At 46.3% G+C, this 12,446-nt stretch overlaps 1 protein-coding gene across 1 annotated transcript in view; it reads left to right on the top strand.

Moving 5' to 3' along the window:
* The window catches only part of IDH1 (isocitrate dehydrogenase (NADP(+)) 1, cytosolic), a 21,540-nt gene extending 10,902 nt beyond the window's left edge, over positions 1 to 10,638 (top strand). Inside the window, exons 5-9 of the mRNA XM_008062407.1 lie at positions 987 to 1,164; positions 2,939 to 3,090; positions 6,248 to 6,388; positions 7,022 to 7,184; positions 9,701 to 10,638. Of these exons, the coding sequence (XP_008060598.1) occupies positions 987 to 1,164; positions 2,939 to 3,090; positions 6,248 to 6,388; positions 7,022 to 7,184; positions 9,701 to 9,791 (725 nt within the window). The 3' untranslated portion in view covers positions 9,792 to 10,638. The remainder of the gene's footprint in view (positions 1 to 986; positions 1,165 to 2,938; positions 3,091 to 6,247; positions 6,389 to 7,021; positions 7,185 to 9,700) is intronic.
* The last annotated feature ends 1,808 nt before the right edge of the window (positions 10,639 to 12,446 follow it).

The following is a 12,446-nucleotide window of genomic DNA, read 5'->3' as shown; positions in this document are numbered from 1 at the left end:
TCCAGTCTGGGCGATGGAGTGAGACTCCGACTCAAAAAAAAAAAATATTTATCAGTAGCCCGAAATCACCTGTCACGTAATCCTGCCCTTTGCTCTGATAGAGTTTGTACCTGGGAGAATTGAATTATATATTTGCTGAATTTTCCTTCTTGTCTCTCTGGATATTTATCCTGTGCAAGTGAAGTGTTAACTTTTTGCCTTCTTTCCCTGCTGCTTCAAAGGTCCATTATGACAAATCTTACCCAAAAGCTGTTGAAAGAACCAGTGGGCCCTCCTCCTCCACTGTCAAAGCTGTCGAAAGCCCTCACACGCCCAGAGGTCCCAGCACCTGCCTGGCTCTTGTTGTCTTTACCTCCTCCGCGTGATATCATTTTAATAGAATCTAGTCCTGCACACTCCAGCAACTTTCACGTTCTAAATGTTGGCATGGATTCAAGTTCTACATTCCAGTAATAACAAAGTTCAATTAATAAGAGTTGTGAAACACCAGTGACTGCAGAGATTGCCTAATTATTTCTGCCAACTACAGTGGGAACACTCCATATCCTCCAAGAGATGAACATTTTCGGGACTTGAAATGCAAGTCTTTCTCAATGACTGAGGATTGAGTGCACCCCTAAAGTTTAAAATACACGTTGAGAATTGTTTAAGTAAGGAAAGGAAAGCTTCAAGGTCGGTCATTTTCCCTTCCTTGAGTGTATTTCTGGTTCACATCAGTCGGTTTTGGCATTTCCGTATCTTAGACCGTATGTTTCTCTTGCCCTTCCAAAACAAGGTAGTATCTAAAACTGATCGTCCCCCATTACATCCCTTGGCCACTCATAGAATATTCAAGTTGAAAGTTTGCCTGGGACTTCCAAAGTCTGGTTTCACGGGAGCTGAGAATGAGCCCCTTGGGTTGTGGAAGGTGATTTTAGCCTTGCTGAAAAAATACCACATTTACTGTTTTTTTTTTTTTTTTCTTTCTCTCGTCTGCTTCTCTGCAGAGGGTGGTGGCGTCGCCATGGGGATGTACAATCAAGATAAGTCCATCAAAGATTTTGCACACAGCTCCTTCAAAATGGCTCTTTCTAAGGGTTGGCCTTTGTATCTGAGCACCAAAAACACTATTCTGAAGAAATATGATGGACGTTTTAAAGACATCTTTCAGGAGATCTATGACAAGTAACTATGTTTCTTCCTTTCTCTTTTCTTAAGTCATTTATCATGTAGAATTTATGTCTCCTCCCTTCGCTGGGACAAATAACGCTGGGGCAAAGACCATCACTCTGTCTCAAAGATAAGAGCAGAACTGAGATTTAGCAGGAGTGAAACAAAACCACTCTGAGTCACTTTTAGAAGATAAATGTGATCTTAAGTAAGGGTCCCACATTAATTTTCAGAGCCAGGATTGTCTAATGTTTCAATAAGAGTATGCTGTTCATGATAGAAAGTTCTAGTTTTTCAAGTGTATGAGTATCTGAGCCAGACCGTTTCCATTCTTTCTGAAACCCAGTGTTATCATTTAAAATTTATTCGTGGCTGGGCTCGGTGGCTGAGCCTGCCATCCCAGCACTTTGGGAGGCTGAGGCAAGTGGATTGCCTGAGCCTGCAGGTTCGAGACCAGGCTGGACAACTTGGCAAGACCTCGTCTCTACAATAAATTGAAAAATTAGCCAGGTGTGATAGCACCTGCCTGTAGTTCCGGCTACTTGGAAGGCTGATGTGGAAGGATCGTGAAGCCGGGCAGGTCAATGCTGGGGTGGCTGTGAGACTCCAACTCAAAAAAAAAAAAAATCCATTCATTTGGCCAGACACGGTGGCTCAGTCTGTAATCCCAGCACGAGGCAAGAGGATTGTGTGAGCCCAGGGGTTGGTGACCAACCTGGGCAACTTGGCAAGACCTCGTCTCTCCAATAAATCACAAAAACTAACCAGGCATGGTGGTGTGCATCTGTAGCTCTAGCTGCTTGGAAGCTGAGGTGGAAGGATCCCCTAAACCCCGCAGGTCGAGGCTGCAGTGGCTGTGAGTGTGCCACTGCATTCCAGCCTGGGCAACGAAAGTGAGACTCCAACTCAAAATAAAATAAAATCATTTAAACTTAAGCTTCTAATTCGGCTTCAACAACACATAAGGGGAGCAGGTGTTAACTTTTAAGATGCCATAACTCCTTTTTTTTTTTTTTGAGTTGGAGTCTCACTCTTGTCACCCAGGCTGGAGTGCAGTGGAGTGCAGTGGCACGCTCATTGCCGGCAACCTTGACCTGCTGGGCTCCAGCGATCCTTCTGCCTCAACCTTCCAAGTCGCTGGAACTACAGGCACAAGCTACCATGCTTGGCTAGTTTTTGTGATTTATTGTAGCGATGAGGTCTCACCAAGTTGCCCAGGCTGGTCTCGAACCTCCTGGCTCAGGCAATCCTCTCGCCTCGGCCTCCCAAAGTGCTGGGATGACAGGCTGAGCCACTGCTCCCAGCCCATATTCCCCCTTAGGTGCAGATGTTCAGGCCAGGACTTGGGGTTTAGATGAGAACTCTTTCCTAAAGCATCTTGATTCCTCTTGTTACATCTCTCTACCCAGCCTAGAAACTGTCCTGGAATACATCTAGTTTCCCGAATGATGTCAAGTGACAGAACAGTCTTTTTTCCTTTGTGATATCCTTAAAGTAAGCTGACTCTCAAGAATCTGATCGGGGTCTATTAAAAGCACGCAAATAAAGTAGGAGTTGGGGTAACTCCCTCCTGGCAAGGTGGGTGGAATCACTCTGACGGCCACATCGGGTCTTCACAGCTAGCAAATGATAGGGCAAGGATTTGAGCCTCTGTGGGATTCCCAAGTTTGTGCTGCATCTCCTAAAAATGCTGCTTCCTGGGCCCCTTCCCTCTCTGGGAGAAGTGGATGATATCCCTAACAAAACCAGTAATCCTGTTTATTACTCTCTCCTCTCGCTTGATTCTTAGGCAGTACAAATCCCAGTTTGAAGCCCAGAAGATCTGGTATGAGCATAGGCTCATCGATGACATGGTGGCCCAAGCTATGAAATCGGAGGGAGGCTTCATCTGGGCCTGTAAAAACTATGATGGCGACGTGCAGTCAGACTCAGTGGCCCAAGGTAAGGAGGCAGCGTGTGGTCTGAAGCAGTTGCACCATTCCACGGTAGTTCTCTGGTTCGGGGAGGGGGGTTTTATAACCCCTTTTTGTAAAATCATGGAATGTCAGTGCTGTAAGACATCTAGAGCCACCGTCTCATCCGACAGATAAGGGCATTAGACTCAGGGGAAGTGACTTTACTAAAGGTCACCGGAAAGTTACTGAGTGGACGGACACTCCTGGCTCCAGCCTTAGATGTCGACACAGTTTCTGCCTCAACCTTTTCTCCCACTTGGAGTTTTAAAGCCTGACTTGAAAATCACTCCTTCCCCTGCCCCCATTTCCCTCCGGTGAGAATGTGCAAAGCCAGGGCCCTCAGGCAAGGAGGGTAAAGTGAGGGGCCGGGGTCATCCAGTCACCAGGGTGGGTCTCTCCGAAGCTCAGTCATCTGGCAGCAGGTCCTAACCATGCCCCTCTGCCAGCCTTGAAAGCTGTTCTGGTACTATCTGAAACAAATGTGCTCACTGCTTAGCTTTAAGCACAAAGAGATTGTGCAAAGAAGCCCAGAGCTGTTCCCAGAAATTCCGGGAACCAGGGTTGCTTTTTTTGCCTGGGGTAAAGAACAAGTCCACTGAAACTCTTCTCTCCTTAGTGCCAAGTTGCTCTCCAGTTTCAGTTACTCATGGTAGCTTTGTAAACGTGAGTCTACCCAGATAAGTGTTTGTGTTAACTTTAATTTTATTTGCTTTTCCCCAAGAAGTAGTACTACATTTTCTTTTTTTTTTTTCTTTTTTTTTTGAGTCTGAGTCTCACTCTTTCGCCCAGACTGGAGTGCAGTGGCCACTCCCGGCCACCGCAGCCTCGACCTGCTGGGCTCCAGCGATCCTTCCGCCTCAGCTTCCAAGTAGCCAGAATACAGGCATGCGCTACCACTCCCGGCTGATTTTTTGAGTTTTTGATTTATTGTAGAGATGAGGTCTTGCTGCCCAGGTGGGTCTCGAACCTGCGGGCTCAGGCAAATCCACTCACCTCAGCCTTCCAAAGGCACGGGATTACAGGCTGAGCCGCCGAGCCCGGCTTACATTTTCTCACTTTTATGAACGTTAAGCATCTCCTGTTAGTTTAATAGTCCACAGATGAACCTGGTCAAAGATCGCTCTATATCAAACTAGGCTCAGTGGCTCAGCCTGTAATCCCAGCACTTTGGGTGGCCGAGATGAGTGGACGCTTGAACCCGCAGGTATGAGACCAAGCCAGGGCAACTTGGCAAGACCTCATCTCTACAATAAGTCAAAAATTAGCTGGGTGCGGTAGTGTGCATCTGTAGTTCCAATTACTTGGAGGGCTGAGGTGGAAGGATCACCGTAGCCCACAGTTCAACACTGTGGTGGCTGTGAGCGCGTGGCACTGCGCTCCAGCCTGGGTGATGGAGTGAGATTCTGACTCAAAAAAGCAAAGATCACTCTATATCAGATAAATGAATTACACAACTCTCTTTACCCTCCTTCTCTTTCTCTAAATCCTCAGAATCATCTGTACCAAATGCAACAGAGGACAGAGTGTTGCTTTGCGATGACTCTCTGATGGATAAGAACAACTATTCCTTGTAATTAGAGTTCTAGGAAGGGGCCATTTAAAAACTCCTTTCTTTTGAAACATCCTCATGGCAACAAGAAAGAGTGGCTCAAGAAATATCTCAGATATGAATGTCAAGTTGTGACTGTTCAGAGGACTTCAAAATAAGAGTCCTGACGGGCCATGTGCAAGAGGCCTGGGCCCAAGCCCCATGCCCAGAGCCTGGAGATAATGCCACATCAAGCAGCTCAGCAGATGAGCAGGCAGCGGAGCTGTCCTTCCTGCTTTCCTCTTTAGAGACGTGAGCTATTCTGCACTCACGCCATTTCGTGTGTGGCCTCAGTCTTGACAATGGTACTAGCGAGTATCTCCTCAGACTCAGGCAGACTCACCATGGGTCTGGGCCTGAACTTCTGTAGCCAGTAAAGATTTGATTATCTGTGAAGCCCAGATACTTCAACAGTGGGATGGAAGGAACTACTCATTCCACACAGAAATTTCTAGTTGTACTCAAAGACCACTCAAAAAATCCAAATAAAATTATAGTTCATCTGCTTGGACCAAAAGAGCATAGCAGCCTATCGTAAATGTACATTGTTGATTTGCGGGGGCCCTTAGACAGTAGCAAAAATGGAAAAAAGAAAATCAACTGTACCGACTTAACAGTTGGGATGTGGTTCTCTAAATGAGAAGCCAGAGAAGAGCACTGTGAGGGGTCAGCAGGATGTTCTTGGATGCAGCCCATTATGTGTTTTGTGGTTGTTGCTTTTTGTATTTGGGGGTTTTTTTTTGAGTCGGAGACTCGCTCTGTCGCCCAGCCCGGAGTGCAGTGGCACGCTCATGGCCACTGCAGCCTCGACCTGCTGGACTCGGGCGATCCTCCTGCCTCAGCCTTCCAAGGAGCTGGAACTACAGCCACCACGCCTGACTAATTTTTTGATTTATTGTGGAGACAAGGTTTCGGCAAGTTGCCCAGGCTGGTCTTGAACCCCTGAGCTGAGACAGTGCTCTCGTCTCTGCCTCTCAAACTGCTGGGATCACAGTGTGGTCTCAGCCCCACGAGTGTATGAGAAACTTGGCAGGGAGGCGGCTCTCATCCATCTTTATTTCCCCAGAGCCGTGGCACGTGTGCACAGAAGAATAACAGTAATAGTGAGCTTCTACTCTGTGACCAGTACTAGTTTAGGGGCTATGAATACATGTTATTTTCCTGTGTGTTTGTGAATACACATGTGTTCCTCTAACCCTTCAACAGCTCATTGAAGTAGGAGCTTTTATTCCCGTCTTACAGAAAGAAAGCTGAGCCACGGTAGCTGTGGGGTTGCAGAACCAGGACTGAGTGCAGACCGTCAGGGCCCTCTGTCGTGGAGCTGGCATCCCTGAGATAGATGAGGCAAAAACACAGCTTTCCAGACCCGTTAGCTCTGAGGTCTGGAGCGAGGGAGGACCCGGCTTTATAAAGGCAGGAGAATTGCTGATGGCTCCATGTGCTCACGTGTGCTTTGCTTGCTAAGACCTGTCAAGATTGAGTCACTTACTCGTCTCTGAGGGACCCAGCACTCTCCGTGCGGTTGAACCCAGGGCTTCATCTCTGCCACTTGCAGGCTACGGCTCTCTTGGCATGATGACCAGCGTGCTGGTGTGTCCAGATGGCAGGACAGTAGAAGCAGAGGCTGCCCACGGGACTGTAACCCGTCACTACCGCATGTACCAGAAAGGACAGGAGACGTCCACCAACCCCATTGGTAAGATGGTGTGTGCTTCCACATGAACCAGAGAGCGCTCTCCAAAGATCTCCAAAGCAACTCAGATGTGTCTCTTTAGCTGCTCGGTGTTTTGTGTGCAGAGTCATCACCAAGTAACTGATTTGTTCTACTAGTAGGAGCTATTTTGATAGGCTTCTTAAAATACGCGATATATGCTTTTCTATTTTGTGGGAGAATGTAGGTTGCAGAGAAGAATGTTATCAACAAGCATTTTCCTTTACCTCTGGTGCGGTGAAGTGTCACAGAAGGTTACAGATCCAAAAACTACATGGGATAGGTTCTTCCAACAAGCTTCAAGGACATACTTTAAAAAGAGATGGCAGCCTGGAAAGAGGACATCAGTATAGACAAGAGAGAGAGGAGTTTGTGGCCATTTACAAATTAGTCAGTGCCTTAAGCTTCAAGCACTACCACATCATGAAAATGTGCTTTCTTAAAGTTTCTGTTTGGTGAAATATTTCCAACTTTCCTAAAACTTCTAGCCCATGTGGATGGCATCTAATGAAGTCTGTCACCTAGACAAAAAATTGTTCTGTTTGGGAGAACTGTGAAACATTTGGGAATCCTTACAACTGGGGTGACTGGAGTATTGTGTGTTTTTTCCTCTTTTAGCTTCTATTTTTGCTTGGACCAGAGGGTTAGCACACAGAGCAAAGCTTGATAACAATAAAGAGCTTGGCTTCTTTGCAAAGGCTTTGGAAGAAGTCTGTATTGAGACAATTGAGGCTGGCTTTATGACCAAGGACTTGGCTGCTTGCATTAAAGGTTTACCCAAGTAAGTATAAGATGCCCTAAACTCTGGTCTAATGACCACTTATCCTCATGGGCTTAAAACTTCAGTACTTTTGGAATTCTGCAATTGGCGTTAATCATCTAGTTCAGGAGTCAGTGGACATTATCTGTAAATTGTCAGATAGTGAACATTTGCTTTGTGGGACAGTCTTCACAACTACACAGCTACTCAGCTTTGCCTCTGCCATTGTGGAAGGAAGGCAGTTGAAGACCATGCAGAAGTGAACACATACGGCAGCATCCCAGTCGAATTTTAATGTTCAGAGGCTAGATTTGGTCCACATGCCAGGCTGTTGTTTGCTGGTCTTGAATCTACTTTAGAGTCACTGAGTGACAAAGCTGTATTTAATTTTAAGAAGACAGCTAAAGACAATTAGAAACAAAGGGACTTTGGAAGCTTTTCTGTTTTATTCCTTTTAACTTACAGGTGAGAAGTGAGCAGCACAGCCATAAGATGTCCAGGTCACTCTAGTCTCTTCTTAAGTGTCTGTAACCATCAGCGAAATATTTGAGGACCCGTGTGTTGCACCGGGTTTTTCTGAGGACACAGTAGCCAGTATCTGCTGGATTAGCTGTTGATCCAAGACTCTTCCCTCAAAGTCAAAGTTAGTTACCATGCCTTACCTCTAGAAACACCACTAAAATTTGACACAAATACCATGTCTCAACCAGCATGTCCTCAGAGATCTCAGGGTCAGTATAGGGTCCTGGGATAATAGGGAGATACTCAATCACTACATGTTTCTTAACTTAATCAGCAAAATTACAGTATTTCAGATTTTCTTACCACTGTAATAACTTTGTAGCCTGCTTGGTAGGCACCTATCAGCAGGATATGTTAGCTAGTCCATTGTCTTCTGTTTTTCTTAAGTAAAACACTGGTAGAAATAAGAGCTTTAAAACTGTTTAAAGCCGGGCTCGGTGGCTCAGCCTGTAATTCCTTCCGTGCCTTTGGGAGGCTGAGGTGAGTGGATTGCCTGAGCCTACGGGTTCAAGACCCGCCTGGGCAGCGAGACCTCATCTCTACAATAAATCAAAAAATCAGCCGGGCGTGGTAGCGCATGCCTATAATTCCGAATACTTGGAAGGCTGAGGCAGAAGGATCGCCGTAGCCCAGCAGGTTGAGGCTGCGGTGGCCGGGAACGGCCGCTGCCCTCCAGTCTGGGCGACAGAGTGAGACTCCAACTCAAAAAAAAAAAAAAAAACTTTTTTAGGGCAGAGCACAGTGGCTCATGCCTGTAATCCCAGCACTTTGGGAGGTGGAGGAGAGAGGATTGCCTGAGTCCAGGGGTTCAAGACCAGCCTGGGCAACTTGGTGAAACCTCATCCCTACAATAAATTTTATTTTATTTTATTTTTATTTTTGAGTCAGAGTCTCACTCCTCCCACCTCAACCTTCCAAGTAGCTGGAACTACAGGCGTGAGTCACCACACCCAGCTAATTTTCTGATTTATTGTAGAGTTGAGGTCTTGCCATGTTGCCCAGGCTGGTCTTGAACCCATGGGTTTAGGCAATCCTCTCACTTCTGCCTCCTAAAGTGTTGGGATTACAGGTGTGAGCCACCGTGTTTGGCTACAATCAATTTTTTAAAAATTAGCCAGGTGTAGTGGCACATACCTGTGGTTCCAGCTACTTAGAAGGCTGAGGCAGAAGGATTGCCTGAGCCCAGCAGGTCAAGGCTGCGGTGGCCGTGAGCATGCCACTGTACTCCTACCTAGGTGACGATGAGACTCTGACAAAAAAAAAAAAAAAAAAGGCAAAAAACAAAAAACTTTTTTAGGCTGTGCATGGTGGCTCACGCCTGTAATCCCAGCACTTTGAGGAGCTGAGATGGAAGGATTGCTTGAGTCTAGGAGTTCGAGACCAGCCTGGGCAACGTAGTGAGACCTCATTCTACAAAAAAATTTAAAAATTAGCTGGGCATAGCAGCATGTGCCTGTAGTCCCCAGCTACTCAGGAGGCTGAGACGGGAGGGTCACCTGAGCCCAGGAAGTTGAGGCTGCAGTGACCCATGATGGTGCCACTGCACTCCAGCCTAGGTGACTGAGTGAGACCCTGATTCAAAAAAAATTTTTTTTTAAAGGTCAAATAAGTTTGGGTAAAGGTTTGGAAGTACTCGGAATAAGTTTTGTTCTTTTTAAGAATGAGGAAGAAGTAGTGAGATGATTTTTGTCTGACGGGCGTTAGTCTGAACTGAAACTTTGGTGATAGTTTCGCCCTGAAAGCTACACGGCAGGAAACGTTTCCTCTGGATGTGGATGTGTATGGAGGAGTCTTCGCCACAGGCTGCCTGGGAAGCCTGAGTCCTACGCTGGAGTCGGCCGTAGGATCCTTGAACCCCAGTCATCACCTGTAGAGTTGTAGCTTGCTAACATTCATTGATTTTCTTCCAGAAGTCAATAGAATACTATTTTACATAGCATTTCGAGTGCTTTTCGTCTCTCTGCTGTCACAGCAGAGACAAGTTAAATTTTCTTCTTTTTTGTCTCCCCTGTTAGCGTGCAACGTTCTGACTACTTGAATACATTCGAGTTCATGGACAAACTTGGAGAAAACTTGAAGATAAAACTAGGTCAGGCCAAACTTTAACGTCCTAACTGGGCTTGGGAGGATAAGTGTCCTTTGGTAACTAGGCCCACAGGTTTACATTTTTCTCTATGACACTCAAGGGTAAAGGCAAAATCAATTTTATAATTTGTTTTTAATTCAGAGTTTATCTTTTCTATAAGTTTCAGTCTCTTTCTTATACATACTGTTACTGCCTCCTTCATGAATGTGGCAGGGGACTTTATTAAAATTTTATTTTATGTTCAAATAGCAGCCTAGGAATTTGTTTAGTACTCACTTGTATTCACTGTCACTTTTTCTCACGTTCTGATACAAATGACCAAAATCAAGCGTGCTCAAAAGGGTAAATGATAGCCACTGAATTGTTCCCTAAAATATTTATAAAGTAGAAATTCACTCCCTTCCCTTCTGGCCCATTACCTTGGACACTGGGAGGTTTTGGTGTTATGGACGTCCCTTACGTGGAGTAGAGCTGTATGTCGAACTTGCATGTGATTAGAACAAAGGCTGAGTGCAACTAAAGTGTGTTGAAGACACTGCTGTCGTTTTGTAAAAAGCTTGTTGAATGTTTCCAATACACTAAATATTTTGGAGGCCATTGGAGATTTCAGAATCCAGAATTAATACTCCCTAGAGGTGTGTCCTCTGTTTGTCTCTTCCTTCTCCTGGCCTATGTATTATGCTACCCTAAATAGCATATTTCATCCAAGTGCAATAGTGTAAACTGTGTCTTTTTTGGACTTCTGCTGGCCTGTTTCATTTCTTTTGTATAAATGTGATTTCTCAGAAGTTGATTTTAAACACTATTCTAGTCCTATTCTTCTTCCAAACTGTTAACTTCAATTAAAAGTAAATGTTAATGACTATTCTTCTGGGTTTTTATTTCGTGTACTTGGATGCCAAACACCATGCTGTGTCCTAGCTGTAGGAATTTGATTTGAAAAAAATCTCTGCTCTCAGGAAGTTGACTGTGGGGGAGAAAAGATAAATAAGCAATAAGATATGGAATCAGCTGGGTTCGGTGGCTCAGCCTGTAATCCCGCGCCTTTGGGAGGCTGAGATGAGTGGATTGTCTGAGCCCGCGGGTTCAAGACCCGCCTGGGCAACTTGGCGAAACCTCATCTCCACAATAAATCAAAAATTAGCTGGGCGTGGTAGCGCGTGCCTGTAGTTCCAGCTACTCGGAAGGCTGAGGCGGAAGGATCACTGGAGCCCAGCAGGTCGAGACTGCGGTGGCCAGGAACGGCCACTGCACTCCAGTCTGGGTGACAGAGTGAGACTCCAACTCAAAAAAAAAAAAAAAGATACGGAATCTACAGGGAGAGGAAAAAGGATCAAAGATGGAACTCAAGGAGTGAGGAGGGAATTGTAGAGAATAGATTGCATCTGTGCGCGTGCCAAGGTGAGGTATTACCTTTTGGCTAATAGGGAGCCAGTGAAGACTTTCAAGAAGTAGAGGACTTGGTCATATTTTGATTTTTAGCAATAGCACTCTGGGCAGCTTTTATAAAGAATAGATGGTAGGGGTCGGGGACGGTGGATCAAGTCTGTATTCCCAGCACTGTGGGAGGCCGAGGTAAGAAAAGCCTGGGCAACTTGCTGAGACCTCATCTCTACAATAAATTAAAAAACTAAGCCGGGCTCAGTGGCTCAGCCTGTAATCCCACGCTTTGGGAGGCCGTGGTGAGTGGATTGCCTGAGCCCGCGGGTTCGAGACCCTCCTGGGCAGTGAGACCTCATCTCTACAATAAATCAAAAATTAGCCAGGCGTGGTAGCGCTCACCTATAGTTCCAGCTACTTGGAAGGCTGAGGTGGAAGGATCGCTGGAGCCCAGCAGGTCGAGGCTGTAGTGGCTGGGAGCATGTCACTGTACTACACTCTGGGTGACAGAGTGAGACTCCAACTCAAAAAAAAAAAACTAGGTGTGGTGGTTTGCGCCTGTAGTTCCAGCTACTTGGAAGACTGAGGTAGAGGGATTCCCTGAGCTGGGCAGTTGCGGCTGCAGCGACCCTCAGCGTGCCACTGCACTCCGACCTGGGTGACAGAGTGAGACTCAGACTCAAAAAAAAAAAAAAAAAAAAGAATAGATGACAGGGGTTGGGCAGGAGAGTGGTATGCCCAGTTGAGGAGGGAAGACCAGTGAGGGGACAGCTGCCGTACTTTAGGTGGGAAATGGTGAGATCTGATGGGAACTGTGGCAGGACCAAGGAGATGTGAGGGTTGAGGGAGAGGAGAAAGGCCAGGCCACTTCCCAGCATCTTTGAGAGGGAGGCTCAGGTGAACTTTTGCGCTCTCGTGCCTCAAAGGTCTGTGGTTGGGGTGGGTATCTCTTGGTTCCTTCTAGTCTGCCTTCCTGGCAAGCTGGGAGTTGGGCTCCTGACCCTGCCTCAGTGCAAATTCCCTTGAGATCCAAGGAAACATGGAGCCTCTCAAAGCCCCATGGGAGGGAGCTGAATCAGGATGTGCTTTTCATCCCTTTCCCTCAGTGAAACCCTCGGGAGATACCTCAGTCCAAGCCCACAGACCTACAACAGCCCCGGGACAGGAGGCCCTCAGGAAGGAGAGGAAGTCCACGGGGCTTGACCCAACTGAAGTTAGAATCCAAGCCACATGAGCTCTCCTGGCAGTAGAAATCAAAATCAATGTCACATAAGATAAGCCAGATCTCTCAGACC

The sequence above is a fragment of the Carlito syrichta genome, unplaced genomic scaffold, assembly GCF_000164805.1.
Source record: "Carlito syrichta isolate Samal-C Ts95f unplaced genomic scaffold, Tarsius_syrichta-2.0.1 Scaffold305694, whole genome shotgun sequence".
Classification (NCBI taxonomy): Eukaryota; Metazoa; Chordata; class Mammalia; order Primates; family Tarsiidae; genus Carlito; species Carlito syrichta.
Note: the sequence above shows the minus strand (reverse complement) of the source record. Positions and strands in the feature narration are given on the sequence as shown.